General features: G+C 35.9%; 3 protein-coding genes across 5 annotated transcripts; 1 reads left to right on the top strand and 2 right to left on the bottom strand.

Annotated features, from left to right (window-relative positions):
- Nucleotides 1-3,998: 3,998 nt before the first annotated feature.
- On the top strand, nt 3,999-11,895 carry LOC114241399 (uncharacterized). The gene is made up of 3 exons (XM_028172223.2): nt 3,999-4,394; nt 4,533-5,189; nt 6,874-11,895. Exons 2-3 carry the CDS (start codon nt 4,557-4,559, stop codon nt 7,342-7,344), a joined length of 1,104 nt encoding a protein of 367 aa, XP_028028024.2. The 5' UTR covers nt 3,999-4,394; nt 4,533-4,556; the 3' UTR covers nt 7,345-11,895.
- Nucleotides 11,896-12,720: 825 nt separating this feature from the next.
- Nucleotides 12,721-17,840, bottom strand: LOC114241400 (glucose dehydrogenase [FAD, quinone]). 3 transcript variants are annotated; one of them, XR_016324456.1, is made up of 5 exons: nt 17,550-17,840; nt 14,952-15,154; nt 14,221-14,450; nt 13,655-13,765; nt 13,227-13,408 (listed from the first exon to the last, which is right to left on the bottom strand). XR_016324456.1 is itself a non-coding variant. In XM_089734251.1 (4 exons), the coding sequence occupies exons 1-4, from the start codon at nt 17,692-17,694 to the stop codon at nt 13,008-13,010; spliced, it is 1,545 nt and encodes a 514-aa protein (XP_089590377.1). In that variant the 5' UTR covers nt 17,695-17,840; the 3' UTR covers nt 12,721-13,007. The 3 variants fall into 3 exon arrangements, 2 of the variants coding, with proteins under 2 accessions (XP_089590377.1, XP_028028027.2); XM_089734251.1 differs by having other exon boundaries at nt 12,721-13,408; nt 13,655-14,450; XM_028172226.2 differs by having other exon boundaries at nt 12,721-14,450; nt 17,550-17,835.
- Nucleotides 17,841-22,921: 5,081 nt separating this feature from the next.
- Nucleotides 22,922-26,645, bottom strand: betaggt-II (geranylgeranyl transferase type-2 subunit beta). The gene is made up of 6 exons (XM_028172142.2): nt 26,352-26,645; nt 26,035-26,152; nt 25,847-25,940; nt 25,087-25,257; nt 24,622-24,775; nt 22,922-23,259 (listed from the first exon to the last, which is right to left on the bottom strand). The coding sequence occupies exons 1-6, from the start codon at nt 26,543-26,545 to the stop codon at nt 22,989-22,991; spliced, it is 1,002 nt and encodes a 333-aa protein (XP_028027943.2). The 5' UTR covers nt 26,546-26,645; the 3' UTR covers nt 22,922-22,988.
- Nucleotides 26,646-27,279: the final 634 nt, after the last annotated feature.

Below are 27,279 nucleotides of genomic sequence, written 5' to 3'. Positions count from 1 at the left end.
TTTGAAATATCTTTTTTTTCTATTTGAAGTCGGTTTCTGTTAAAGCATGTCTATTTACAATTATAACTCATGCCTTCCGGTTCGAGATATGGGACGGCTTTTTTACAATGCTGTTGGGAATTCAACCTTTTTTTACAATTTGGGCGGCGGTAAATAATAAAATCATTTAAATAGATGATTCTAACAATGTTCGTTTTAATTGCCATAACAAATAATTGTTACCTATTTGAATTTTAATTTTTCGTTGCAAGTGAAAAAGACCGATCTTTATGGCGAGGCTTGGGTGGGATCTGATCAGTGGACGTTTGTGGGCTGATAGAATACAATTGCCAATGAGCGAATGAATTGTCCAGTGCGCCAGTCTACACATTTCAGTATTTAATGGATATTATCTAAGCATAACTTTGATACATGAATACAAGGAATTAAAAAATTAAAATTTATTCCCTTTGTTGTATTAATTTCGTTTAAATATTATTAAAAATACTAATTTATTAAAGTATGTATAGGTTACATACATTTTGTTTTCGGTTCCACTAATTCATAAAATATCTGTTCTATCTACCGTTAATAATTACGTAAATGTAAACGCAATTTACAAACATACCCTATTGATTGGGTCAATAATAATAAAACTTTACAAATTGAACCCAAACCCAGTTGAATTAAGAGTGAATTTGTATTTTTTATTTATTAGAAAACAAGGAATATTCGTAACAGGCACTCGGGGTAACGCGGTGCCTGCGCAATATGGCGGCGTTTTGTCACAGAGGGTGAAAAGGGCGGGAATAAAGCGAACGTCAACCACAGTTTTTATGCTCATTAAAATGTACCGTATAGAATCTGTAATGTATCCTTTAGATGCGAAAAAATATTTTATCGACGAAAAAATTGGCTCAGCCGCTGTCGTTTTATTTTTTTACGTTCTTTGCTACGAGTAAGTATTTTCGGTGGGTATTTCATGCTTTTTTTTATTGCTTAGATAGGTCGACGAGCTCAGAGCCCACCTGGTGTTAAGTGGTTACTGGAGCCCATAGACATCTACAACGTAAATGCGCCACCCACCTTGAGATATAAGTTCTAAGGTCTCAAGTATAGTTACAACGGCTGCCCCACCGTTCAAACCGAAACGCTTCACGGCAGAAATAGGCAGGGTGGTGGTACCTACCCGCGCGGAGTCACAAGAGGTCCTACAACCAGTACCAGGCTTCATGTGATGATAATACTGCGGACTCGCCGGATCTTCTCAGTGGGTCGCGTTTCCAATCCAGTGGGAGATTCTGGGAAGCACTGCTCTTACTAGGACCAGTGGTAACAACACCTCTGGTTTGAGCCCCGAGAGCTCATCTACACGCTAGGGTAACGCTGATATAGCCTCTCCAGGATATCTGCATAGGTAGGGAAAAAAACTGCGCACAAAGAGATGGCACCTACTAATTAAAACACACACATTAGATTCTACGATTCCAATCGATTTCAATTGAATTATTGAGATCGATATAAAATATTAACAACGCGTATGAAAGTACATAAATTCATTACTTAGTAAAATTGAGGTCCCCTCTGATATAAAACCCTTTGTTGACTTTAGCTTGTTGTTAGACGGAGACTGTTCAAGTGTTTATTATGATTCATAGTTCGTATAGTACAAGTGTTTTATTGGCATATAAAATGAGTGAAGGGTCCACTGGTATTCCCTTCAAGAGACTCTATTGGTTATAACTTGGCACTTGGACTTTTAGGCACAGGCTTAGCTCTGTCCCTGGCATTGCTGACGTCTATAAGCTACGTAACCACTCATGATCAGGGCCGTATGCTCGTCAGCCTACAAGGGCAATAAAAAAAAAATAAGTTCATATTTTAGTTTAGTTAAAATAAGTCCTTTAAAATCCTAGACGAAATATTCTCGATTGCGCGCGACTGTAATATTTTTGTCAAGTATTTAAGTTTTTGGTAACATCACCTGCGCGGACCACTTTATTTCGCGTGGATACCCGCGCCCAATAGTGTTATGAACCCTTTCCCAGAGTTCGGATCCGTTCCACGTCAAATTTCGTCAGAACGGTCTCAGAGGTTTGGACATGAAAACGTAACAGACCTACTTTTATATTTATAATATCATTTGCTATAAAATTTCGAACAAACAAACATCATATAGTATTCTGACAATAGCTGATAAATCATACTAGCGACCCGCCCTCGCTTCGCTTCGGAAGCATTAAATTTTATTATTGATAGTTGAGTCCCGCGATGTTACTCGCGGTTATTGTCGTACCGCGGATGACGTCGTGGGGCGAAGCTAGTCTAAGTTACTCCTTATGTCATCAGCAATATATCAATGAAAGTCTCGTCAAAATCGGTCCAGCCGTTCCAGAGATTAGCCGGAACATACAGACAGACAGACAAAAATTGTAAATAATGTTATTTTGGTCTATGTACCGTACCGTATATATATTCATATGCATGTAGTAAAAAGCGGTTATTTTAATATTATAAACAGACGCTCCAATTTTATTTATATTGTATAGATTACTAGCGACCCGCCTTCGCTTCGCTTCGGAAACTGTAATTTATTATTGATTTCTCCACTATTTAATGGATGTTGTTATACATATAAACCTTCCTCTTCAATCACTCTATCTATTAAAAAAACCGCATCAAAATCCGTTGCGTAGTTTTAAAGATTTAAGCATACATAGGGACAGATATAGGTACAGAGAAAGCGACTTTGTTTTATACTATGTAGTGATTCTTCTTAAACAATCTATTATTAGATTTTTTTAATTTGTCCTTTTCCATTTTTATTATGTTTCTTCAGTGTACAGACACATCGAATTCCGGTGATATTTTATATATTGATTGATATAGACAACAGAGTTTTAACAAGGTTATGCAAGTTAATTATATAGATTAAATATGCTTTGAAACCGTAACCTATTATTGTACATAATCGTTAAATTACTTTCAATAGCAGAATGGGCGCTATCTTAATTCCTATGCGAACAATATGAAAATCGTTTCGCCATTCTGGCTGTCAGAAAACACAAAAATGTATTTCAAAATTAATATTCAGTTATAACTTAAATTTTGAATAAATTTAATGGAATGTGTTCTGAGCGTTATGCGATGCTTTAAAATCTCGGTAGATATAACTAAAACTAAAACGAATAAAAATAAATACGTTCAAGAAAACATATTTCATCTACTTACCTGTAGTTATATAATAATATGTCTATGGTTACCAGAATTTTGAACTCGATTAACCCCAAGTTAGTTTTAATAGTTGCGAGACATCTTTGAATAGTTAGGGATAGTCGACATTTTGTCGATACGTTCAAGAAACAACCCGAGGAGTTACGGAAGTACCCGCAGGGTGTCTTTGTTGGAAGTGTGACTGATAAGACGCTCTGTGCAGACGTGGATTCGGAAGCTTGAAAATTAAAAATGACTACACGTTTTTTTTTCCTTCTTACGTATGCTGATAGTCTTGGGCAGATATATCAGCTTTACCCTAGCGGGTAGGTGAGCTCTCGGGGCTCAAACCGGAAGTGTTGCTAATACTGACCCAAACAAGAGCAGTGCTTCGCAGAATCTACCACCGGAAACGCGACTTATTGAGAAGATCCGGCGAGAAACTCAGTGGGCTCTATCTATGGGGACGACACGTGGCGTTCTGCCATACATACGAAACCTAAACGTATATAGAAACTTTACGCATTAAATATACACATAATATTCAATATAATGTATACATGTATTCTGTTGAAGAATTTGATGAGCTTTCTAGTAAAATAATCAAGTCATGTCTTTAAGTGGGTGGTGGCGTAAAGTTTGTGTTTATTTAAAGAATCAAAGGCGAGTTAGTATTTTAACGACACTAAAAGGTTAATGAAGTTAATGAAGACATGAGAGCACGTAATTATGAAACGATCTTGGTCTGATGCTTTAGCTAAAATACTAAAATTAGTACTTGTTTAGTTATTAAAGTAATGTTTAACTTGGTCGAAGAAAACTAAAATTTAAACAATCTAGTCAGTTCTGGTTCCTTGTCAGACGTTCAGACACTCGGTTCGGTCCTGACCACGATATCGGTGACTAATTGTCCGAAGCTATCAGCTATGCGATGCGGGCTAGTCGCCCCGTGCTCTTGCGGGCGGAAAAATATCGATCGGGCCCCACACACCTGTTCGTGCGGCAGACAATGGGGCCCGCGCACCTGCCGCACTAGCCGGCGCGCCGTGGGGAGGCACACACCACTCGCCACTACCGCTTCGATCGCAGCATGGAGCGCGCGGGGGGCTGCTGACCACCACCACCACGCCACCGCACCCGCGCCGATCGATCGCCCTCCGGCATCTTGGATGGTCACCTTCGACCACCACGTCTAATAACAGGTATTGCGCAAAACAAAAATCATTCCAATTGCACGATATTAATTTAATATTCAAAACTATAATAATTAGTAACCCCGCTGCTATGAAATTAGTTGATTCATACTGTAATGACTCATGAGTGCGACGAAACGTTTTCAGGAGCTCCGAGAAATGTAGAACGCGATGCATATTACTTCAGGGTTGTCTCCGGTATCCGGCGAAATGCTGGACACGGCTACCATACATTTTTATGGAGATTCAAGTGAACAGTATGGGGAGGCTTACTTCGCCGTGGACCATACAGTGCCTGAATCATCGCACACGGTTGAAATAGAATATGTTTACGAGCAACCAGAGAGCTACACAATCAACCGAGAAGACGCCAACAAACAGACGCCGACAAATGAAACGAAACAAGCCCAGGAAGGTGCTCCCAAAAAAAGTCTCAAGAAAATGAAGCCCGAGAAAGTTATAGATGACGAACAGGATTTAACTAACCTGACCTGGCTCCAGAACATAACAAACATAATGGCGGTCCCGCAGTTTCCTATATCGCCGATGTCCCCGACTCCGCCACTGAAGTCGCAGAACACGAGACTGCAAAAGTTCAATCAGACTATAGCTAAATGCCAGAACGATTTTATGGAGAACAAAGAAGAATACCAAAGGAACAGCGACAAGAAACCACCATATTCCTACAGCACCCTCATCTGCATGGCGATGAGATATAACAACGACAAAATGACGTTGTCCGCGATATATTCTTGGATCAGAGAGAACTTCAAGTACTACAGGAACGCGGATCCCACATGGCAGGTGAGTCTTATCAACCAGTAGTGATGAGGGTAACCGATTTAATAAATACGTTACACGCGAAATTGATAAGATAACGTATGATTGGATCACCAAATAGAGTGGAGGCTTCGAGTGTTAGGGGGCAATTATTGAATATAACGTGATTAGTAATCGCGGCGATACAGTTTTTGGAATTATTAGTTTTTCTTTGCATAAGTTTAACGTGATATAGTTTTGCAATTATTTTATTTGTGGCTTTATTAATAAATTTTTACTTTAGAGTCATTGGTGATGTGTTAGTGTGATAAAAAACAAAGGGTCGCAATTTCGAAAAAAAAAAGCACGTACCAATACAGTTACGTTTTGTTGAATTTTAAATTGCCGTTTTAATCTTAAAGCGTTATTATCCGTATCTTTAGAGAAGTCGCTTATATGAGTCCGAGCACAGAGTTCAATATCATCGTAATCTCTTTCAGTCGTAATTACGTAACGTATTTTTTTTAATTGCATTAATATAATGACGCCACAGCAGCTGGCATTAAGTGGATGCCGGAAGTCACAGACTATACAAAATGATTACTGACCCCCACCTTTAGATGTGAGGTGGACTGGAGTCTCATCCTTCAGAGCGTGCGATTGCTTTGCGACAGAAATAGGCAGGTAGTGAACTACCCGTGGCTTCTGACATTATTATTTACCATAAGTGTATTTTTTTATTAGTCTCACAATTTGTAGCGATTCCCTCACAAAAAAAAAAACAGTTGTGCCTCGCCATCAAATCTGACAAAATATAGGGTCTGAACTTTAGGAAGAATAGGTTTATTAATTTCTAATAGTCATTCGTCCTTCCAACGAAGGGCATGTAAGGAACAATTGCAACTCGTTTTGATTATAAGTACATAATATGATATTGTAGTGGATAGTTTTTTACATTGCATTTTTTTCCCTCATAAATTTCGTTTACTTATTCGATAATTGAACACGTGGAGTCTGAGAGCAATTAACGTAATTTCCAAAATAAGGGGACATAGCAGTGGCAAATATGTTGTATGGTAAAATATTAAAATATATGGTCTCATGTCATTTACGGAAGAAGCATGGAATTCATTCGTATGAAATAAACCCAGTTTGCTATTTCTTCGAAAAAATTTGAGATGTGAAATTTAATCGGTATAAAAATAACTCCATTTTCTACTCCGGTTCATAAAATCCAATAATTCATGTCAATTTTTATAAGTACTGCATGAAAGAAGGAGAAACCATCAAACACATTTTCGTATTTTTTGTTACAAGCTATATTACCACTACCAACTCAATAAGCTAAATTTTTTTCCTAACTAATCGTTGGTAGCCTAAATATATATACAATTAAGGGTTATAAAAACAGCGCGCGGATAGGTAGGTGAGCTCACGGGACTCAACCTTAGAGAACTTGCTAACAATTGCCTTAGCAATAGCAGTGCTTCACTGAATCTACTACCGCATCGAAATCACAGCCCACTGAGAAAATCCGGCGACAAACTGGGTTGTGCCTATGGGCTAGGTTGCACGTTGAACTTGTTGTACGATGACCGGTGCTCGAAGAGTTTAAAAGCATCGAGAGTAGATCGGGAGGATTTAGAGGTGACTGCAATAAAAGAGTTACCGCTTTCTCGAAGAAGTAAGCTAATAAGCCAATACATTACGTACACCGTTTCATTTCCAGAATTCAATAAGACATAATCTGTCCTTGAACAAAGTTTTCGTCAAAGTGGCCCGGTCGAAACACGAACCAGGGAAAGGTGGCTTCTGGAAACTCGACTTGGCTCACTTAGAAGGCAGCAAGCGCATTTCCAACAGAGCTCACAAGAAGAAAACCAAATCTACTCCGGATACAAGAGCTGATAACACAAGTGAAGAAGGAAAGGCAGTCGAACACATCCTTCAGGATTCTATAACTAGTGAAATGTATGAACCGATAACATTGAATTTACCGGACTACAATTTACAAAGCATCGAATCTCTTGATAACATCCAATTATCTAATAATATAGGGGCTAACGTTATTGTGGAGCCGGCTATTCCGCCGCCATTGTTACCTGAAGACGATTTAACTAATCTCTTACTTAATCCGACAGAATGGGATGATTTGCAACTTGACATGTTGGATAATTATTTGGATTTCAGTTTTAAGTAAGCGCGAAAATGCATTGCGAGTATTTCTTTTATTATTTATAGACTGTAATTTAAGACGCCAGTATTAAGATTTTAACGTATAGATATAGTGAGAAAAGATTTTCCTTCGTAATTTTTCGGAAAAATTCGTATTTATCGTGCTCTCTCAAATAGCTTCAGAACCCATCTTAGAGCCATACGATACGATAATTATCTATCCATCTATCTATCTCTTAGGTTTATGGCGATACGATCTATACTTTAATATTATAAAGAGGAAAGATTTGTTTGTTTGTTTGTTTCGAATAGGCTACGAAACTACTGGACCGATTTGAAAAAATCTTTTTCCATTAGAAGCCGATATTGTCCCTGATGAACATAGGCTACTTTTTTTATTTTTTTTTTTATTTTTTTTTTGGTTTCATGTGTGTTTTAATGTTTCCGAAGCGAAGCGAGGGCGGGTCGCTAGTAATTAATACGATTGTCATTTAATATGACTATTCATTGACAGTACGAGTATCATCGTATTCCGATAAAGATCCGAATTTTCTCGAAGGAAAATAATTTCTCACTACATGTATATCTAATTGAATTGTCAAATGAACAATTCTAACAAAAACTGAGCCATAATGATAGCAGTGAAAAATGATATGGCCGCAGTAAATATCAGTTATCAAGGAATAAGACGAAAAAAAAAATTATGTTAATTAAATTTTAAGTGGGTGGGTTTGTAATTAGTTTGATCGTTAAGTAGTGACAAACGAAGATATCACCGTCAACTTTATTTGTTGTTTGTGGTTATTCGTTTCTAAATTTTACTAATGATACTATTTCTTATTGTGAATTTGCGGTCATGCGAATTCATTATTTCGGAAAAAAGCATGTTCTGAATTATGAACCATTCTTTGAACTGTAGCCGATTAATAAAATATCAGTTATATTTTTAATAGGTATCGTATAGGAGACGCCTTGAATCATATTGATTATAGACAAGTTCATACTTTAAAGTACATCAAATTACAAATTACTAGGGATTCAAGTTTCAGTTTTTAAGTTTTAGAAAAAAATTAGAAATCGTAATTCAATTTTCCTCAATATCGATTTGTATATATATAATTATTATTTTTAAAGCCTTTTCAAAACTAGTATTTTACATTTATTTTTCATGTGACTTTAAAAAAAACCTGCAAATTCATTATTATTTTTTAAATATGCCCAAGTAATGTTATATTTAATTTTAACATTATTATTGTTCAGTCAAGGCAATATTATTTTTACTTGTCGAAATTCTTATTTTTTAATCAAGTTATTGTGACATAAAGAATTCTAGTCATTTATTATGTATGTTTTGACATTTATTTAGAATTGTGAATCGCACATACCTAAGTACGTATTATATGTGATTACTGACGAAATAAAATCGAAAGTATTTTTTTTTCTTAAGTAGAAAGGGCGTCGAGGGGTTCTTAATTACGTATATTCGGTTGAGACGTTTAATGTGACACACAATGTGATCATCCTTTGGAATAAGTCTTTGGTTGACAAAAAAATTATTTGAATTCCTAAAATCAGTATTTCTAGTCATTATAAACGGCTTAAGCGAAAGATTAGGCTAAAATTAGGATAATGTTGTGTTTACGTAAGGGAAAGTAGATTTGTATTTTGCAAGTTAAGAAAATGCACAATCCAATAGGTCGTGAATGCATTTAAATAACTATGGTGTGGAGTATTAGATACTTCTATAAGATCACGTCTCAAATTCATAAATTTTTTTGCTCAAAAAACAGCTCATTCTGAACAAATAATACGATTATTTGGCATTGAAACAGTATTAAAATAATTGTTTCAAACTTTGCACAAATAAAAAAATAACAAAATATTTATTTAGTGTTTAAGTTTAAATGATAAGAAGAAAAAACTATGGATTGTCACTTTATATTGTGAACCACCCAAAGAAATCGGGATAAAAACCGACATGTTCAATAATTTCACGTAAATAAAAAAAAGATGGATTTTATAGCAACATTTAAGTATGTCACCTTCAAATGCATCATCATGTTTAAAGTCGTAATTACGAAGACATTAGTATGACTCGAAGCAAAAAATGTTGTACCAATAAGATTTGTTGAAATTAAAATAAAAAAATGGCGATTTGCAAAATTTCAAAGGTTAAATTGATGTTTTCGCGTCCGCTTCCAAAGTGACAACCTAGTTTGAAGGCTCTTAAAGGTGACAGCTCGTAATATTGAATTTAAAATTAGTTAAAACGGATAATCTTTACCGCTCAGTATTAAACATAGTTTGTAAATAGTGTGGCAATAATTGCGTATTTGAAAGATAGTTTTATTGTCTTTTGACTAAATTACTTAATAATATGTATTTTTATTTTAAGATTGTCGTTATCAGATGATCCGTCCTACAAAATGATTGCGTCCATTTGCTCATGTTAATCGTGAGATAAAATTAGACCTAATCTTAGATATAGTGATTTTCAATGTTTAGATACAATTAAAAATGTGCTTTAACATAATTAAATCGTGCAATTGTTTTTTTTTTGGTGATAATCTATTATATTAGGTACCTACCTACCTACCTATTTATCGAATAACAATAATTATTTTTAATGTATCTACGGAAGAATTTGTCAACATGTCTTATTAAAATTTAATGAAATTTAAATATAAATTTCCACGTATGGTTGTGTACGGCATTATTTGTTGTTGATGGACGTATTTGGTGCGCTAGTATCTATACCATTGATTCTCAAGTATTCTCAACCACTGTTCCGCGGCACTTTTGTGTGCCGCCAAATTTCAAAAGTGTGCCGCCAAATTTTGCGAATATATAATAATGTTAATATTATTAAATTATATCATTTTAAAAGAAAAATATTTTAAACATGAATATATATTAAATCCACAAAAAAAATTATAGTATATTTTAGTTTATTTCGTATATTAAAATTTTTTGATAAACTATTTATGCAGTGTGTTGGAGTAAGTAAATAATTTTATATCTTTTTTTTTTGTGTGCCGCCAAATTTTGAAATCGTTAAATATGAGCCGCAACAAAAAAAAGGTTGAGAATCATTGATCTATACTAATATATAAATCTACAGTGGTTTTTACGGATGTTCCGTTATAACTACTGAACCATACATCCGATTGACTTGAAACTTGGTACCCATGTAGAAAATACATGTACTTAATGGATAGGCTAATATTTAAATTAGTGTTGGACTTCCTACACCAGTTGCGGGGGCGTTCATGATGAGAATCTTTGTGGGGGTGAGAAATAATAATGTTAATTTTAAATGCCCAGCGAAGCGGACGGGTACAGCTAGTTCTGTTATAAAAACTAATTTTATAACCCTGAAGGCTGGATACCAGGTACCTATATGATTGATTTCCGCTCTAGGGTGTGGGTGGCAACATCGATCAATAAAATTTAAGTGAACCTTTTAATATTCAACTAAACCTGTTTTAAATCTTAAAGACTCAAGTAAACCTATAGCTTACAGAATCTGTTATTATTGTGAAAAACGTGTCTAGTAAGTTTTTGCACGTTTAATATTCTTGTGAAGTATTGGAATTTTATCATTAGTAGGAATTAGATATTTAAATAGGATCCTTCCGTCCACGATTGTTATCATTTACAACACTTCAATTTGTAACGAAAAATGTTATTTACAAAAAGTGAATAGGTAAATGATTTAGGGTTGAACTATTTTATCAATCTCGTAAAATGAGGTTTTTCATTTTGTGACTAGCAAGAACAAAGTAGGCTTAATAACTGGTAGGTACTACAAATATTAAAATTTCTATAAAGTTAAAATCGGTAAACGCAATGTTATTCCTTCACCGTGGAATTCAATCGTGAGTTCATTCGTAGAGTACGTATTTCATTAGAAATATTGGCACCCGCCTGCCGGATTCGAAAACCGGTGCGTCGCTAAGCATTTATGCACCGGACGTCTTATCCTTTAGGCCACGACGACTTCAAACTTTACATTAATCTGAAGCTCTTTTAAAAGAGCGTGCACATTTCATTCGACGTGGTATCAAGTAATGGTGGCCGACCTAGGGACATAGGTTAGATTACTGTCTCAAATGTGTAAGTAGGAAGGAATAAGCAGGATGGTAGCGTAGGTAGATTCTTGCGACATTTGCCAACAATCAAGATTATGAATTACGGAGTAAGGAGAAATGAGGAAACTGGAGAAGATCGAACGAAATACGGGGAATGGTAGGGAAGGGATAGCAAGTCGAACATTGCGGAGACGCATACCAATATCTTATGTTGATAAATCGGTCAGACTTATTTTTAAGGTCGCCTGAGCCGAACTCACACCGCATTGTCCGTAGGCTAGTTTATATTTTATTTATTTATTATTTTAGAACACATTACAACTCTAATAATCGAGTTATTCAACTCACTAGTAGTTGTAACTAATTTATGTTCATTGTGAATCTTTTACGAATACATTTCACCTAGTCATTCTAATCGTATACCTGTGAATGTGTAATTCAAAAGATGTAAAATGATTGTGAAAATAAAATATTTGTATGAAAAACCTGTATTTATTTTTACCCATCGATTATACTGTAGAACTATACATGTGTGTGCTTATCATCAAAGCCGTCATCGAATATGCATAAAATCAAATCTTAGGTCATGCGTGATGAGAAAGGAATGTAATACAGTAGGTAAGTTTTTTTTTATTGCTTAGATGGGTGGACGAGCTCACAGCCCACCTAGTGTTAAGTGGTTACTGGAGCCCATAGACATCTACAACGTAAATGCGCCACCCACCTTGAGACATAAGTTCTAAGGTCTCAGTATAGTTACAACGGCTGCCCCACCCTTAAAACCGAAACGCATTACTGCTTCACGGCAGAAGTTTTACTGGTGGTAGGACCTCTTGTGAGTCCGCGCGGGTGGGAACCACCACCCTGCCTATTTCTGCCGTGAAGCAGTAATGCGTTTCGGTTTGAAGGGTGGGGCAGCCGTTGTAACTATACGTGAGACCTTAGAACTTATGTCTCAAGGTGGGTGGCGCATTTACGTTGTGGATGTCTACGGGCTCCAGTAACCACTTAACACCAGGTGGGCTGTGAGCTCGTCCACCCAGCTAAGCAATAAAAATAAAATAAAAAAAAGTAGGCAGGGTGGTGGTACCTACCCGCGCGGACTCACAAGAGGTCCTACTAGAGAGGGTTTATGTAATTGGAACTCAGTGCTAAAGCACCGAGAATTTCAAGATTATTTAACTTTGTACTAATCTCTGCACAAAGTTCGAAATTCAACTATATTCTCTGATACCTCAAGCTTTATAGTCAATTTATGTATTAAAATTTTCATTTTGGGTTATTGTTGACATTACGAAGAAAAAGCATACTGTTTTTAAAGATTTTTAATGGTAGCGTTCAATCTCGTTAAAGTCTTCGAAAAAATTAAAACAAAACAATAACAATATCGGCGGAAAAAACAGGAAAATATGGTACTTAAATGTTAATTTTAACTTAACATATTGATAAAGTTTAATTGAACATAATTAATGTGTCGGCGAATAAACGGCTTGTTTCGATAAAAAAAAACTAATAAACATCATCTTAATTATATTTTTTTATAACTTTTTATTTTTTCTATGCATTAATTAATATTTACAAAAAATAAAATAAAAAGTCACTTCAAACATATACGAAAAACATACTCTATGAACCAATCGTATACATAACAATAATTTAAAACTTCTGTAAACATTCTTTGTTCACTTTTGAAATTTGTTTCGAAGAACAAGCTGGCCATCATTGCGACCGCTGCATTTATATTGCCGCTTGGCATTGTTGGCAGTACTGAGGCGTCGACAACGTATAATCTGTTAACACCGATCACGTTGAACGATGTGTCTACAACTGAGTTTTTTGAGGTCGGAGGACCCATTGAGCATGTTCCGATCGGATGATAGCTACTTAGCGTTAAATGTTTTATGTAACAATTAAAATATTCGTCTGTAAATAATACGTGATCTTCACAACCGGGAAATTTTATATCATTTAAAGTGGCACCTATTTTCTTCATAGATTCTGTATTAACAAATTCTTTTATTAGTTTCAGGCCATCAATTAAGGTTCTTCTGTCGACAGTACTAGATAAATATTTTGGATCTATTACAGGAGGTAATCTGGGATCAGTACTGTTGATGTAAACAGTACCTTTACTCTTTGGATGTAAGACTATAGGCAAAATAGTTGTTGCATATTTATTGATGCTATTAAAATAATTATTCCATACATTATTTTTAATACCTAAAATATTTTTCAAAAGACTACCTCTGTCTGAAGACAGCCCCACTGGCAACACCATGAACTGGATATTGGGTGTTGCCAATTTCTTAGTAGATAGAAATCCTAATATTTCACAGCCTGGAGAGGTGAAAGAACCTGTACCATAAATAAAGTATTTAATGGCATTTATTGGGTTAATCATATCTAAGGCAGAAATTGAAACTGTCTTATTAAAAAGAACTAAATCTAAACCAGTTGTTACGTGATCTTGTAAATTCTTGCCAACTGGTAAGTCTTTGACAATTGGTATCCCTAGTGACTTCAGTATGTGCGCCGGTCCAATCCCAGATAATTGTAGTATTTTCGGGGTATTTAAAGTTCCTGCAGATAGTATCACACCCTTTTTAGCGTACATTTGAATTTTTTGATTGGACAGTGAGCATTTAACACCAACAGCTGTGTTACCAATAAAAAGAATTTCTTCTACTAAAAAATTACTAAACACTTTAGACATATCTAAGTTATCTGATGTAGACCATCTCTTTCCGTTTCTTTGGCTTAATAAACTTTTTGTGAAACCTAGATCAAATTCTGATTCTAAAATCTTATACCCAAGTTCAGTAGCAGCATTCAAAACTGAATTGGCGAGTTTGCTTTCATATTGTAAATCGTCAAGATGAAGAAAATGTTTTTCTACAAATTCAAATTGTTTTTTTATATAATCATTTGAGTATTTTCTGTGGAACCAGACTGCATAATGTGAAATGTTGCCTCGGACATGTACCATGTTATTTAATTTGGATGATCCCCCAACTATTTTGCCTTGAGGGAGTCTGCATTTCTGAGAACAAAATGTTTGTTTGCAGTTGTTGATATTTTATGAATTGAATACTCCGACACAAGATTGAGTTTAATTATCTAGTTTGCAAATAAAATATATGCAATTGTACTGTCAAATAAAAAATAGTTATGGTGCATTAGTAATATCGATTATAATTAATGTAAGTATATTTAATCTAATGGTGGTAGAACCTCTTGTGAGTCCACGCGGGTAGGTACCACCGCCCTGCCTATTTCCGCCGTGAAGCAGTAATGCGTTTCGGTTCGAAGGGTGGGTTAGCCGTTGTAACTATACTGAGATCTTAGAACTCATATCTCAAGGTGGGTGCATTTACGTTGTAGATGTCTATGGGCTCCAGTAACCACTTAACACCAGGTGGGCAGTGAGCTCGTCCATCCATATAAGCAATAATTTTTTTTTACATATTTATATTTTTTTTGGGACTTTAAAATGATCAGTATTACATTTCTAATTTTATAATACTTTGGAGAGCATTCTTACATGGTCAACCATGCCCCAGCAAGCATTTTCCTGTGGTGATGTTTCATAGTTCCAATCATAAACCGATTTATGTAGAAAGGGACTAAGAACAGGAATATCCAGTAAGCCATGACCCTTGCTTCCTGCTTCCAATACTATATATGTGTAGTTAGTCTCTGTGGCTATGCGATGTGCTATTACGGAGCCAGCTGTGCCAGATCCAACTGCAATATTCAAGAGTAAGTTATTATTATTCTTTTTATTGGCTTTGTAGGCAGATGAGCATATGGCTAACCTGATGGTGAGTGGTTAACGTCGCCTATGGACTTCAGCAATGCCAGGGGTATAGCCAAGCTGCTGCCTACCGTTTAATACTCTCCACAAGCTTTATTTGAAGAAGAACATGTCATAACGCTAGGGAAACAACATGGAGGAGAGCTCATTCTAAAGCCGGATAGTACATGGCAAAAAAGATCTCTGGAATCGCACTGTGGATGAACAAGGTGGCTCCAGGTAGTTGTTGTTTGTGATTATTGCTTTTTATTTTTTATTTTACTCAGTAACATTTACCAGGGCCGGATTTAGACTTAGTGCTGCTCCTGGGCACCAGAAAAAAATCCGCCCCAATACTGGATTTTTACCTAAACTTATAGTTTATAAAGGACAATGCCCAAAAGTGGGCCAACTTTATGTCAAAACTATTTGTACTTGAAAAACTATGGCTTATTTTTTTACGTTGTTTAGTTTATGTATCAACATTTCTTTCGCCCTGGCATTGTTTTACAAAAAAATAAATTACTTATTTGATAACATCCCAAAACTTAGTGTCATAGTTTTTAAATTCGCCAATAGGCAAAGGGCTTAGCCCATACAGCCTTATAGTAAACCTATATGCTGCCAAACGAGAGTTGTCTGTGACTTGAACAACAAATAAAAAAAAATAACTAATGGTTATAGTTCACAGACTTTTTAGTTTATTTTTGTTCAATTCAATATTTATATATTGTAATAATAATTATTACTTAAAACCATGAGTTATTTTATTTAATATTTTTAGATATCAATGATTCCATTAGTAAAAATCTCAATGGCCTACCATTACTCTATTCTTATTATATATGATCAGAGTTTTGGCAGCAACCCGAGTGAAGCGTCACTTGAAGTTTTATTTTAATGTTTTTTTTATTGTTTATTGTGATGTATAATATATAAATTGGGCGTTGTTTTGTGTATTAAACGTCAACAATCGTTGTTCACGATTATTGAGGCATTGGAATAAAACTGTGGCTAACATAGCAGTGACTGTTTTTTTTTCAAGATAAAAGGTCTGCGGAAATTCATGCTCACTCAATGAGCTATTCATCGAGTTGACGTCAAAACTCCCAAAAAGCAATAAAAAGAGATACACCGGCTTTCTATTGACAAAAAAATATAACTACGATAGACTAGGCTGTATAGGCTACGCTCTTTGCCTGCTTATTGGCGAATTTAAAAACAACAACAACAATATTGTTGTCGGCTTCCGGATTTTCAGGGCTTATTTCTAGCAACATTAACCACAATTAACTTATTTAATACTGTAAATAATGATGAAAGCGATTATTGATTTCGAAAAAAACAATTAACAACTTAATTTTAGCTGCAGAAAATAACAGATTTCTCTTAAACCTGGATTTGAATATAAAAATAGTTTTCTGAATATGAAACGATATTTCTTTGTCTATCAAAATAAGTTGAAATCTTCATGACGCGACAACTTTTTTTAGGGGCCCAAACGCCCATAGAAAATGGGCATTGTCCTTTTATTTTTCAAAATTTAAATAAGTAATTTATTGCAGAAACTTTATCATATGTTATATATTCCAAAAACATAAATAAAATTTGTTTTTCTAACAATTATAAATTTTGCATTGAGGGTAACTCCTAATTATATTACATAAAAAAAAATTAAATTTCATTAATTCCAGAAAATGGAAAAACCGATTATTATTTTAAATGTTCAAGGAAATAAATTGATTAAATCATTTTGATTATTAATTTTTACAAAAGTGCCAAAATTATAATTCACAAATAATGTATCAAATGAATTTTTTGAATTATTAATTAAACAGAAAATTAATAATTAATAGAATTAATTAATTATATTCAGCGATCTTGATAAGACTATAAAAAAATTTTACTTTAAAAATTTTGCCGCCCTAAAAAATTTGCCGCCCTGGGCAATTGTCCCGACTGCCCCTAGTGTAAATCCAGCACTGAACATTACTGAGGTATATAGTTTAATTAGTTTTAATCAGAACTCGATTTGCGACCGGACCGGCCGCACTGGAGATCACTTGGAGAGGCCTAGCAGTGGACAATGGACAGGCTGAGATGATGATGATGATGATGAGAACTCGATTTTATTTAAATATACCTACTAACAAATAAACATTTTAAAGAATGAACCTCAGCTTTATTAACCGTTTGATTTCATATTTAAGTTAAAAACATATACTTATTAAATTTAACGCTCGCCGGTATATGTTTTAACCAAAAGGAAAATAAATTAGAGCAGGTATGGGGCTGAGCTGATAAGTAGTAGGACAAAATATAAGGAAATACGACAAATTCACTTACCAATAATATAATCATATTCCGTTTCAACTGTTTTTAGATAAATTGATGCGAAAATATCGCTATAGTAAATTATATAAGTGAACAAAGTGACTATATGAACACACACGCTAAATATGAAAAATTGTACACAATATGAAAAGTTCATTTTAATATTGGTGCTTATTTTAAATACGTTCTAATCATTATAAAGTTCATTTTGAAGTAGGTGTTTTGCTGAATTTCATTTAGAGGTTATGTTTACAATTTGTGCTGGTTTTGACAAGCCATTCAACGACGGGTTTTTTATTTATACAGCCAAGTTAGTATTTAGTTCATTCCATTCTATCTACGAAAACAGATGGACCTATTTGCAGGAACACGAACATTGAACTGTTTTATTTTGTTAATTTGTTGTGTTTCTTTAACTTTAAACAAATAATAATGTCAAAAGGCAGCGTCTTGGTTTTGCCTCTGTTATTGCTGATGTTAACTAGTGACGGTGATTACTTACGGTCTATCAAAGCAGTTAACCGCTCAGCATCTGTTCGGTAGACTTTCACAAGTTTGCGAAAAAGAAGCAAAATTACCGAACGAGGCTCCTCGTGTTCTTTCAAAAAGTCTATTGAAATCAAGAAATTCCCAACATATTACTGAGGTATTATCTTGGTCACGTCATCGCATCTCATTTCATTCAATTTCAGTTCCGTTTTCATAGAACAAAGTATGCATTCATAAATATTTAGCTAGGTTCGACAGTGGGCATCGCAAGAAGCCGATAGTCATATTGAAATTAAGAAGAAGTAATTGGAGTGTCTACCATAGGCAATGGGTATCCATTACTGAATTGATTCGGATATCAGTGGTCTCAGGCGTTTCAGTCAACCGCTGAGAACAGAGAGAGAGAGAGAGCAGTTTCAAACTTTATTTAAAGCAAGAAGTATGCTTTTTTTGGGACTGAACGATTACTGCTGGCCCGGAGCCCTCTCCATTTTCACCGGGACAGGTGGGTGGGCACGAGCTCAGCTAGGAGAATTGGATTTTGCTAACAACTACCCGAGCGCCTCCAAAGGAGACCTAACAACTAACTCAAGAGCAGCTGCTTTGCGAATGAATCTACTACCGGATCGGAATCGTGACCCGCTGAGAAGAGCCGGTTTATTCCGAGAAGATTCCGGTTAGGTTGCACGTCGAACTCTTTGCCAAGTTCGACGAGTACGGTTACCGGGGTCCCTAAGCCTGCTCCTAGTGGAGGCTTCTAATGCAATAGTTACTGGATGATGGATGTCTAAGGCCCAGGATGTATGCTCTTGGGTAATATGGAAGGGGGAGTTCATCCTAGAGCCCACTCTAGAGCCGAGTTAGCCAAGTACGTAAATCATGTTACAAGGAGTTACTTTGTTACGAAATGTTTTGCTTGGATAGCGTTAGCCTAGCATTTACTTTTTTAATAATTGACTAAACTAGCATGTAGTGTTATTAACTATTTAACACATTAACTATTTAGGTACCAGACTACTGCCACTATGTAAAATATTGATATTTATTTATTTATTTAATTAGTCTACTTACAAATTAACAGTATAAACCAAAACATTTGTAAGGTATTAATAATTAGCTTAAGTAATTTCTAACAACAACAATAAATCGCTGCAAACCATCATGGAATATATCCATTTCCGGAGCATAGGCTAGCAAGCCATTGAGTAGCGAGACAGCACGATGCGTCGGGGAGTTAGCGGTGTGCTGCGTACGCGCGTGCGTAATATAGAAGCTGCCGCTGGCGACGCACCCCTCCACACATACATCCGCGCATGTAGCCATCAGGCACATATAACGACACTGATTCCAGTGCAGTGGAGTTATCAATTTTGTTATGCAATAGCTGCTAATAATGCACCATAAGAGTCATCTTCCGTCTGAGCTCAAGAGTATCTAATCCGACCATACCAGTCACATAAAGTGATGGATACAAGAACGGATAGTATCCATACATTTTCTTGAATAGGAACCTGAAATTTTTTTTATGTAGTTTTTCCAGCATTAGCTTTTGAACTGCTTCGCGAGGATCCCACACGAGTGCGTTATATTCAAGACTACTTCGCAAATAGGCATCGTACAGCATAACAATCACACGATGGCCTACAAAGTCGTGCGTCTGACGAATTATGAACCTGAGCAGACCACTACCCCTTTTACATTACATATTACATATATTTTGTATGTGATCTTTAAACGTTAGCTTGGAATCGAAAATAACTCCCAGGTCACGTATAACTGCCACATGATTCAAAATGACTCCAGATAAATGGTATGGAAACAACACGGGCGACCGTGACCGGCTGTAAGCAACGACCTTGCATTTATTAGTATTAAAATGCAAGCGGTTACGCTCTCCCCATTCTGCAACCCGACTAATTTCGCGTTGCAAAGCATGGTGCTCAGCATCACACCCGACCCCAACGTACAGCTTAAGATCGTCCGCAAACATAAGACACTTGGTCCTCTCACTGAGAATAGAAGATAGATCATTTATCATGATTAAAAACTGAGTGGGACCAAGCGTACTACCCTGACTGACCCCTGATCTTGTAAAATAAGTTTTAGATTTGAAACCCGCTAACTCAACATGCTGAGACCTATCAGAGAGATAAGAAGAAAATAATTTGAGGAGTTTTGGGGTAAATCCGAATGAAGCAAATTTCATCAACAGTACGTCATTATCGACACGGTCGAAGGCTTTTTCAAAGTCTAAGTATACAGCGTCGACTTGTTTCCCTGCATCCATTTCAGCAGCAACATAGTTGACGAAATTAATATGGTTAGTTGCCGTAGATCTACCAGCTCGAAAACCATGTTGACTGTCAGTCAATTGGTTCCGGATCTGCGCACTAACATGTTTATTAATAATGGACTCAAATATCTTTGCAAATACTGATAACACTGCGATGGGTCGATAGTTTTTCACATCTGTGCGGTCACCACCCTTGAAGACCGGAGTTACTCTAGTGTGCTTCCACGTAGATGGATATGTGGACATTTGGAGTGAGAGATTATAAATATGTAGTAGTGGTACACTAAGCACACTTATACAATCCTTAGCCAAAAAGGAAGGGATACGATCTGGACCTGATGGGAGAACGGCTTAATGCGCTTCACAGCACAGCGCAGGTCGCAATTATCTACAGTCAATAAAGCTACTCGAGCACTGGAACAAAACTGTGATGTTATTGCTGCACTATGCTGGGCCTCATTTGGATCTAATTTGGGTTCATCGGCTAAGAAAACTGAACTGAAGTAAGTTGCAAATGCATCTGCCGCGTATTGTCCTTCCACAGGTTTTCCCAAGTAATCATAATATTTATTACAATTATGCCTACTTTGTCGCTTATCTTTAATAAACTTCCAAAATATTTTTGGATTATCACCGATGTCTCTCTCTATACTCAACAAATATTTTTTATACGCTGTCTCCATCAGATATTTTATTCTACTCCTATAATATTTAAACAATTCTAAATTTACTTCTTTTCCCTCTGCTTTGTACCTTTTGTGGTTAAAATGTTTGAATCTTAAGTTTTGTATTATTTCGGAAGTAAACCAAGTTGGGTATTTATTGGTTTGATTTGTTACTATACAACGTTTGGTCGGCACACAGTAGTCGATTATAGAGTATAATTTGTTATAAAATGTATTAAGAGCGATGTTGACATCCGTCTCAGAAACAATGTCACTCCAATCAATCTCAGCAAAAGATGCATATAGTACATTAATATCAGCTTTACGAAAATTCCATTGGAAGCCGCGATCCAGTACGTAGGCTGGATCGGATGATAGAGGGAGGGCATGCCGGCGCCGACACAGCTCCGCCTGCTAGGCCATCGCACGGATACTTCAAGCGTCGGATGATAGCAGTCCTCCGGCACGAGAGCACCGATTCCCCTCACAACACAGACACGCTCTCTGTGTAGTCCACTCAAAACGAAATCCAAGATACCTCCATGATGATTTGGAATAGTATTAAATTGCGTTAATTTACAAAAATTTAATAAATATTCGAATTGCTCGCGTACATAGGTAGACACAGAATTTAAATTGAAATCACCAATAACAACTACTTCCACCGGTGCAAGTTTACAAATAGCATTTTCGATGGTTTGTAACACATGTATATACTCCATATTATTATAATTAGGCGGTAAGTATACTACACAACAGAGAAACTTAATATTTTTATAAGTTATTAATACAAATAAAACCTCCTGCGCCGCCGTGAGACCATCAATATTAGTAATACGGCGTGAGGAGAAAGTGTCGCGAACAGCGAGCAAGACGCCACCCGCGCCTGCATCGTTAGCACGATCCTGTCGATAGACAGTATATCCCCTAGGGAACAGCTCTCCATCATATACCGAACTAACAAGAAATGTCTCGGTAACAGCTATCAAATGTGCATTCGTATTCAAAAGTGATTTTTTTAAATAAACTTAACTTAGATCTAAGACCGCGTACATTTTGATATAAAATATAGACTGAAAACGATTTACCAATATTTTTTGTATTTTTAAATGTCGCTGGGCTTACGAAATCCCCGCCGCCATGGCTTAATGCAAATATCCTCTGGCCAATTTGCCGAAGACATAACCAAACCCACCATTTTAACGGGAACGCTTATTTTGAAAGAGGCGTATTTACCGCGAGGTTTTAGTGACTCGACTATAGATACATCTTGTTTACAAATCTGCGTAAGGTGATCGCGAATGATGTCATGCGCTTTAGTAACGTTGTGATGGGTAACAGGGGTATCCGATGAAGGTTGATCCAGTGGCTTGTCATGCAAAGTGCAAACGGAATGTGCGCCAGACGTAGGAAATACTGCTGTCGCACTCGTTGTCCCTTTCTTGCGTCCAGATGCCATCGCTGTGATTGCTGACACGGCCCGAGTACGAGCCAATCGAATCGGTACTTTCTGCTTATTTGTTAACGCAGGAACAGAAATATCACTATCTTTGTGGGTACTTGTGTCATCGGCAACAGTAACCGATGTATTTGTTGTCATAGCCAGCACCTCCCACACATTGATTTTTGATGATCGTATTTTGTTCAGAAATAACACGCTCTAACCGCTCGACTTTAGTAACCAAATCACTGACCACTTGGTGTAACTCGCGAACAGTTTCTTCAATGCGTAACGAAGCCATTTTCTTATTATTATTTTTTTTTTTTTTGGGAAATACGAAAGTCACTATAACACGTCTATACTCGACCGACCCGACCTGATACTAACTGAATATCGATTTTCTAAGCTCAAACAATAACATAAAATCATGTTTTTGTTATGAACCATATAGACACTTCGCTACGAACAATAGCTTTATAAATAACACAATTCCCAATAAATTAAATAACATAATTTATTCACGTCAAATGTAAACATACAATAAAAAACATTTGTCCTTAAAATTAAATTTGCAGTATCTGTGGTTTTAGTTTCAGCCTGTCTATTGTTTCCTGTGGCATGCAGTATGTGGGGTTAACAGGTTTTATACTGGTGTTGCCTAGTAATGAAAGGCCTGCCAGACCAAACAATGTATGGAATGGGTCTGTGATGTCTCCGGGCCTGTCACTGAAGCCACCAGTTTCATTATCTTGACATGCTAAGATAAATTCTTCTAAGCTTTTCTTGTCTACCCAGTGAATTCTATTCAGCATTGAAAGTGAAGACATGACCCACCTGTAATTTTAAAATTATGTTGTCATTCCGATACTATAACATAATTTTTTTTATGGCAGTCGCTACAGTTTGTGGTACACACTTACTGGTGGTAGGACCTCCTGCGAGTCCCCCTATTTCCCCCCTCCACCACCCTGCCTATTTCTTCCGTGAAGCAGTAATGCGTTTCGGTTTGAAGGGTGGGGCAGCCGTTGTAACTATACTTGAGACCTTAGAACTTATATCTCAAGGCGGGTGGCGCATCTACGTCGTAGATGTCTATGGGCTCCAGTAACTACTTTACACCAGATGGGCAGGTGGCACCAGGTCCACCCATCTAAGCGATAAAAAAAAAGTTGGAATCCCAATCTAAAGTCCCTTCGTCCATAGTTAAATAGATAACTATGCATAAATATTGCTTTTTAACAAAAAAAAATCTGTTTTTACTGGTTGACTCCAGTGACGCTTCAGTAACTCTTTTAATCGTGACATTAATACTACTACGCTTTTTTGATAAATCACGCCATCTGCCTTCCCTTAAAGTAACTAAAAGACTGTTGGGAAGTTGTCAAATAACTAAATTTCAATAGCATCGGACAATTAATTACATATGAAAAAACTGGCGCTTTTTAAATTTTATATAAATTGTATATTGTGCTTCATTGAGAGAGAAGCATAATATTAAAATAAATGCAGTTCTTATGTAATAAATTATATTTATGAATATAGCAGGATGAGCTTAATGCAATGAAAATTAAAATACTCGAGGTACAAGATTGGATATTCCCATGACTTAAATTTTTCAATTACATATTGGGTTCAATTTATTTTCCCTACCTATGTTGATAGCTTTGAGAGGCTATATCAGCGTTACCCTAGCGTGTAGGTGAGCTCTCGAGGCTCATACCAGGAGGTGTTAATAACACTGGCCCTAGCAAGAGCAGTGCTTCGCAGAATCTACCACTGAATCGGAAAAGCGACCCACTGAGTAGATCCGGCGAGAAACTCAGTGGGCTGTGTCGATGGGTTAGTTTTCTCGCCGAACCCTTTTACAACAGTTTTAGGATAAAAGTTTCCCATAATTTATATAAAAATTAATATTTATAGACCTGAAGCTAGTTAGAGATAGTCTTGTTTAGTAGCGTCATGTGAGCTTAGATAGCCACCAATACACACTACCAACCTGTCCAAGGTTGGAACGACAGACTTGAAACTCATCACATTCAAAGTAGGTGGCGGCATTTACGTTGCTGATATCTATTGGTTCCCGTAATCGCTCAATACTAGGTTGTTCGTGAATTTATCTAAACAATAAAAAAAAGTTGCTCCACATCTATGGGTGGCCATAATAATATAGTCTAAATTATAGTGAAGAGTTCTCACCAAGAGTAGCACAAATCTGGCAGTTTTTCCGGTCGACCATTCAGACCACCACTGGGCAGCTGTCGTTCACATAGCCACCACGCCAGCTCGTCTGCGTGTAGGGCGTCCATGCGCTTGCATATCGACAGTGTACCCACACAGCAGTAAATTAGACCTGCAGGAATTTAAAAAATAAATACTAGTTTTGAACAAAAAAAAAAACACTTCGAATTACTCATATACACGTATTCGTATCCACGAAATAATAATTACCATAAATTTTACAGGAAAAAATTTGCTAGACCGACGTCCAAAATTTGTTTGGAGCTTGTAAAATACATTCAAGTATTTTTAAAATATCTTGTTTTATATTAAGATGGCTAGTCTACAGAATTTTATTAATAATATTAAGAAAGACATGTATATCATGCCAGAACTAAAATAATTTCTCAAAATGTACCAAATATATAAACCAAAATGACTTACCAGCATGGCTTTCCGATCCAGGTTTGGAACCGAATCCACCATCAAAATTCATGCAACTGAGCACAAACTCAACAGTCTTGTTGATGTCGATGGCATCCAATCGTTGTAAGAGTGATAGACACATTACCGCACAGAAAGAGAATCTAGTGTCTATTTCACCCCATTTGTCTCCTTTAAGCAACATAAAATAATTTGAATAATTTGGGTAGGTATTTAATCTAGCATTCTCTACTGTTTTCATGAGTCACAGACATAATTAACCTTCTTTTTAGACTTTAATTTAACATTAAAGTTTAAATAGTATACTGGGATTATTTCTATTCCGACTTTTCAAATATTTTACAGAAAAGTGTACTTAAGTGTTTCTGTTTGAAAGTACATGTAAATATCAATATGCAATTATTATACAAAATTATTTGAAGTTTAGCACAATATTTAAATGTCCATGAATAACAGCTTAATAATGAAAATAACAAATGATTAGATTAAAATGTAAAAATATTTTTAATTAGGATTATAATGTTTCACAAAACATTGCAAAGAATATTGTTGTATTAATTTAATATACTATAACCAAATGCTCTTTGGATTTTTTAAGTAAATTAATGTTTTCTTTTTTAAAAAAAAAAAATCAATAATAGTAGTGTGTATTTTTGACAAATGTTCATTAATTTTAATGTAGTATGGTTTGAATAGTCAACAAATTTTACATTATATTCTGATGTATTTATGAGAAGCAAGTGAAGGTAATAATATTTACCATAAAAACTACCATCTTCTTGCTGTAAAGAAGCTATGTATCTGACAATTCCTTCAATATCAACAGCATCTAATCTATCATACATCGCCAGTACCTGTTAACAAATAAAAGTAATGACAAACAAAATAAAAATGTTACATAACTTTATTCAAATTTTAAAATGATTTTCTGGTTGTTTCATGTTCTACCTGTACAGCACTTAATGTGTATAGTATGTGTGGATCATGTCCGATGCTAGCCGAGATACCTCCACTTTCACTATCCTGGCATTGTGTAATGAATTCTATTATATCTTCTTTAGGCATCCTGGAACAAAATTCCAGGTTTTACAACGCTTGTAGGACTCTCAATGGCGTCTTTCACTTTATTTTTATACGAGAATGAATTTTTAACCATATTCATTGTTCAAATTTTACAAGATTTATGTTGATTTAAGGTTGATATAATAATATGATTGATTGAGGTTAATAACGGGTAAAAATCATAATATAAATACTTTTGATACCTTGATGATTGTCCCATGAGTTCCATAGCAGTTAAACTCCAGTAAATACCGGACATTCTTAGATATTCGGTCATACAATACTCGTAGTCATCTTTATTTAAGCCGTAACTGGCTAAATAGTCGGAGTGCTTTTGTAAGAGTAAAGTTTTAGGTCGATCTTCTTTTAAGACAACATCTTTCGTTGTAAAAGACATTTTAAATTTTTATTCTATTGCAATTTACATTAAATTAAAAACTACAATGTTTTGAAACGGGATGACAATATTTTGAGTCATCAGTCATCATAGCATTTAAAGTTAGATGTCAAATAGTGACAGCGAATTTATGTCATTGTGACATTATGTTATTAATGTTTTAACGTTTAGAAATCGTGCGAAAATAAAATATTTAGTCACTCAGAGTTCTGCCTTATGGTAGAATCGACCGCTAAATCTTGGGGCCGGGCAACATATACAATAAATTGCAAGCCGGGACTGTTATAATGGTCGAGTTGTAGTAATTTGACAAATTCAATTAATAGTACTGAAGAGCTTTTAGCTCGGGGCGATCGCCGGATAACGCTAGTGGCATAGTAGCACTTTAGCTAGCGATTTAACGCATCGGCTGGTTCAGAGCGAGGAGTAGGGAAAGGGGGAACGGGGAAGGATTTTTTAACGGGTATTTTTTTATGATTGAAAGATTACTGGTGGCCCGAAGGCCTTTCCAGTTTCACCAGGACAGGTGGGCGAGCAAAGGCTCAGCCAAGAGGGGTGGGATTTGCTTTTTGCGGGTATTACAGCTGAAGAACATAAGGTGAATTACGAAATAGGGAGAGCTATACTCGCCTACACCACATAAACCACTTGATGATGCTAGACGAAAATGGTTACTGGATAATGGTTAATGAATATAATTATTGCCATACAAAGCACCAAAAAAACAACCAAAA

The sequence above is a fragment of the Bombyx mandarina genome, chromosome 17, assembly GCF_030267445.1.
Source record: "Bombyx mandarina strain Sakado chromosome 17, ASM3026744v2".
In the NCBI taxonomy this organism is placed as follows: Eukaryota; Metazoa; Arthropoda; class Insecta; order Lepidoptera; family Bombycidae; genus Bombyx; species Bombyx mandarina.
This window is presented reverse-complemented; position numbering and strand designations above follow the sequence as displayed.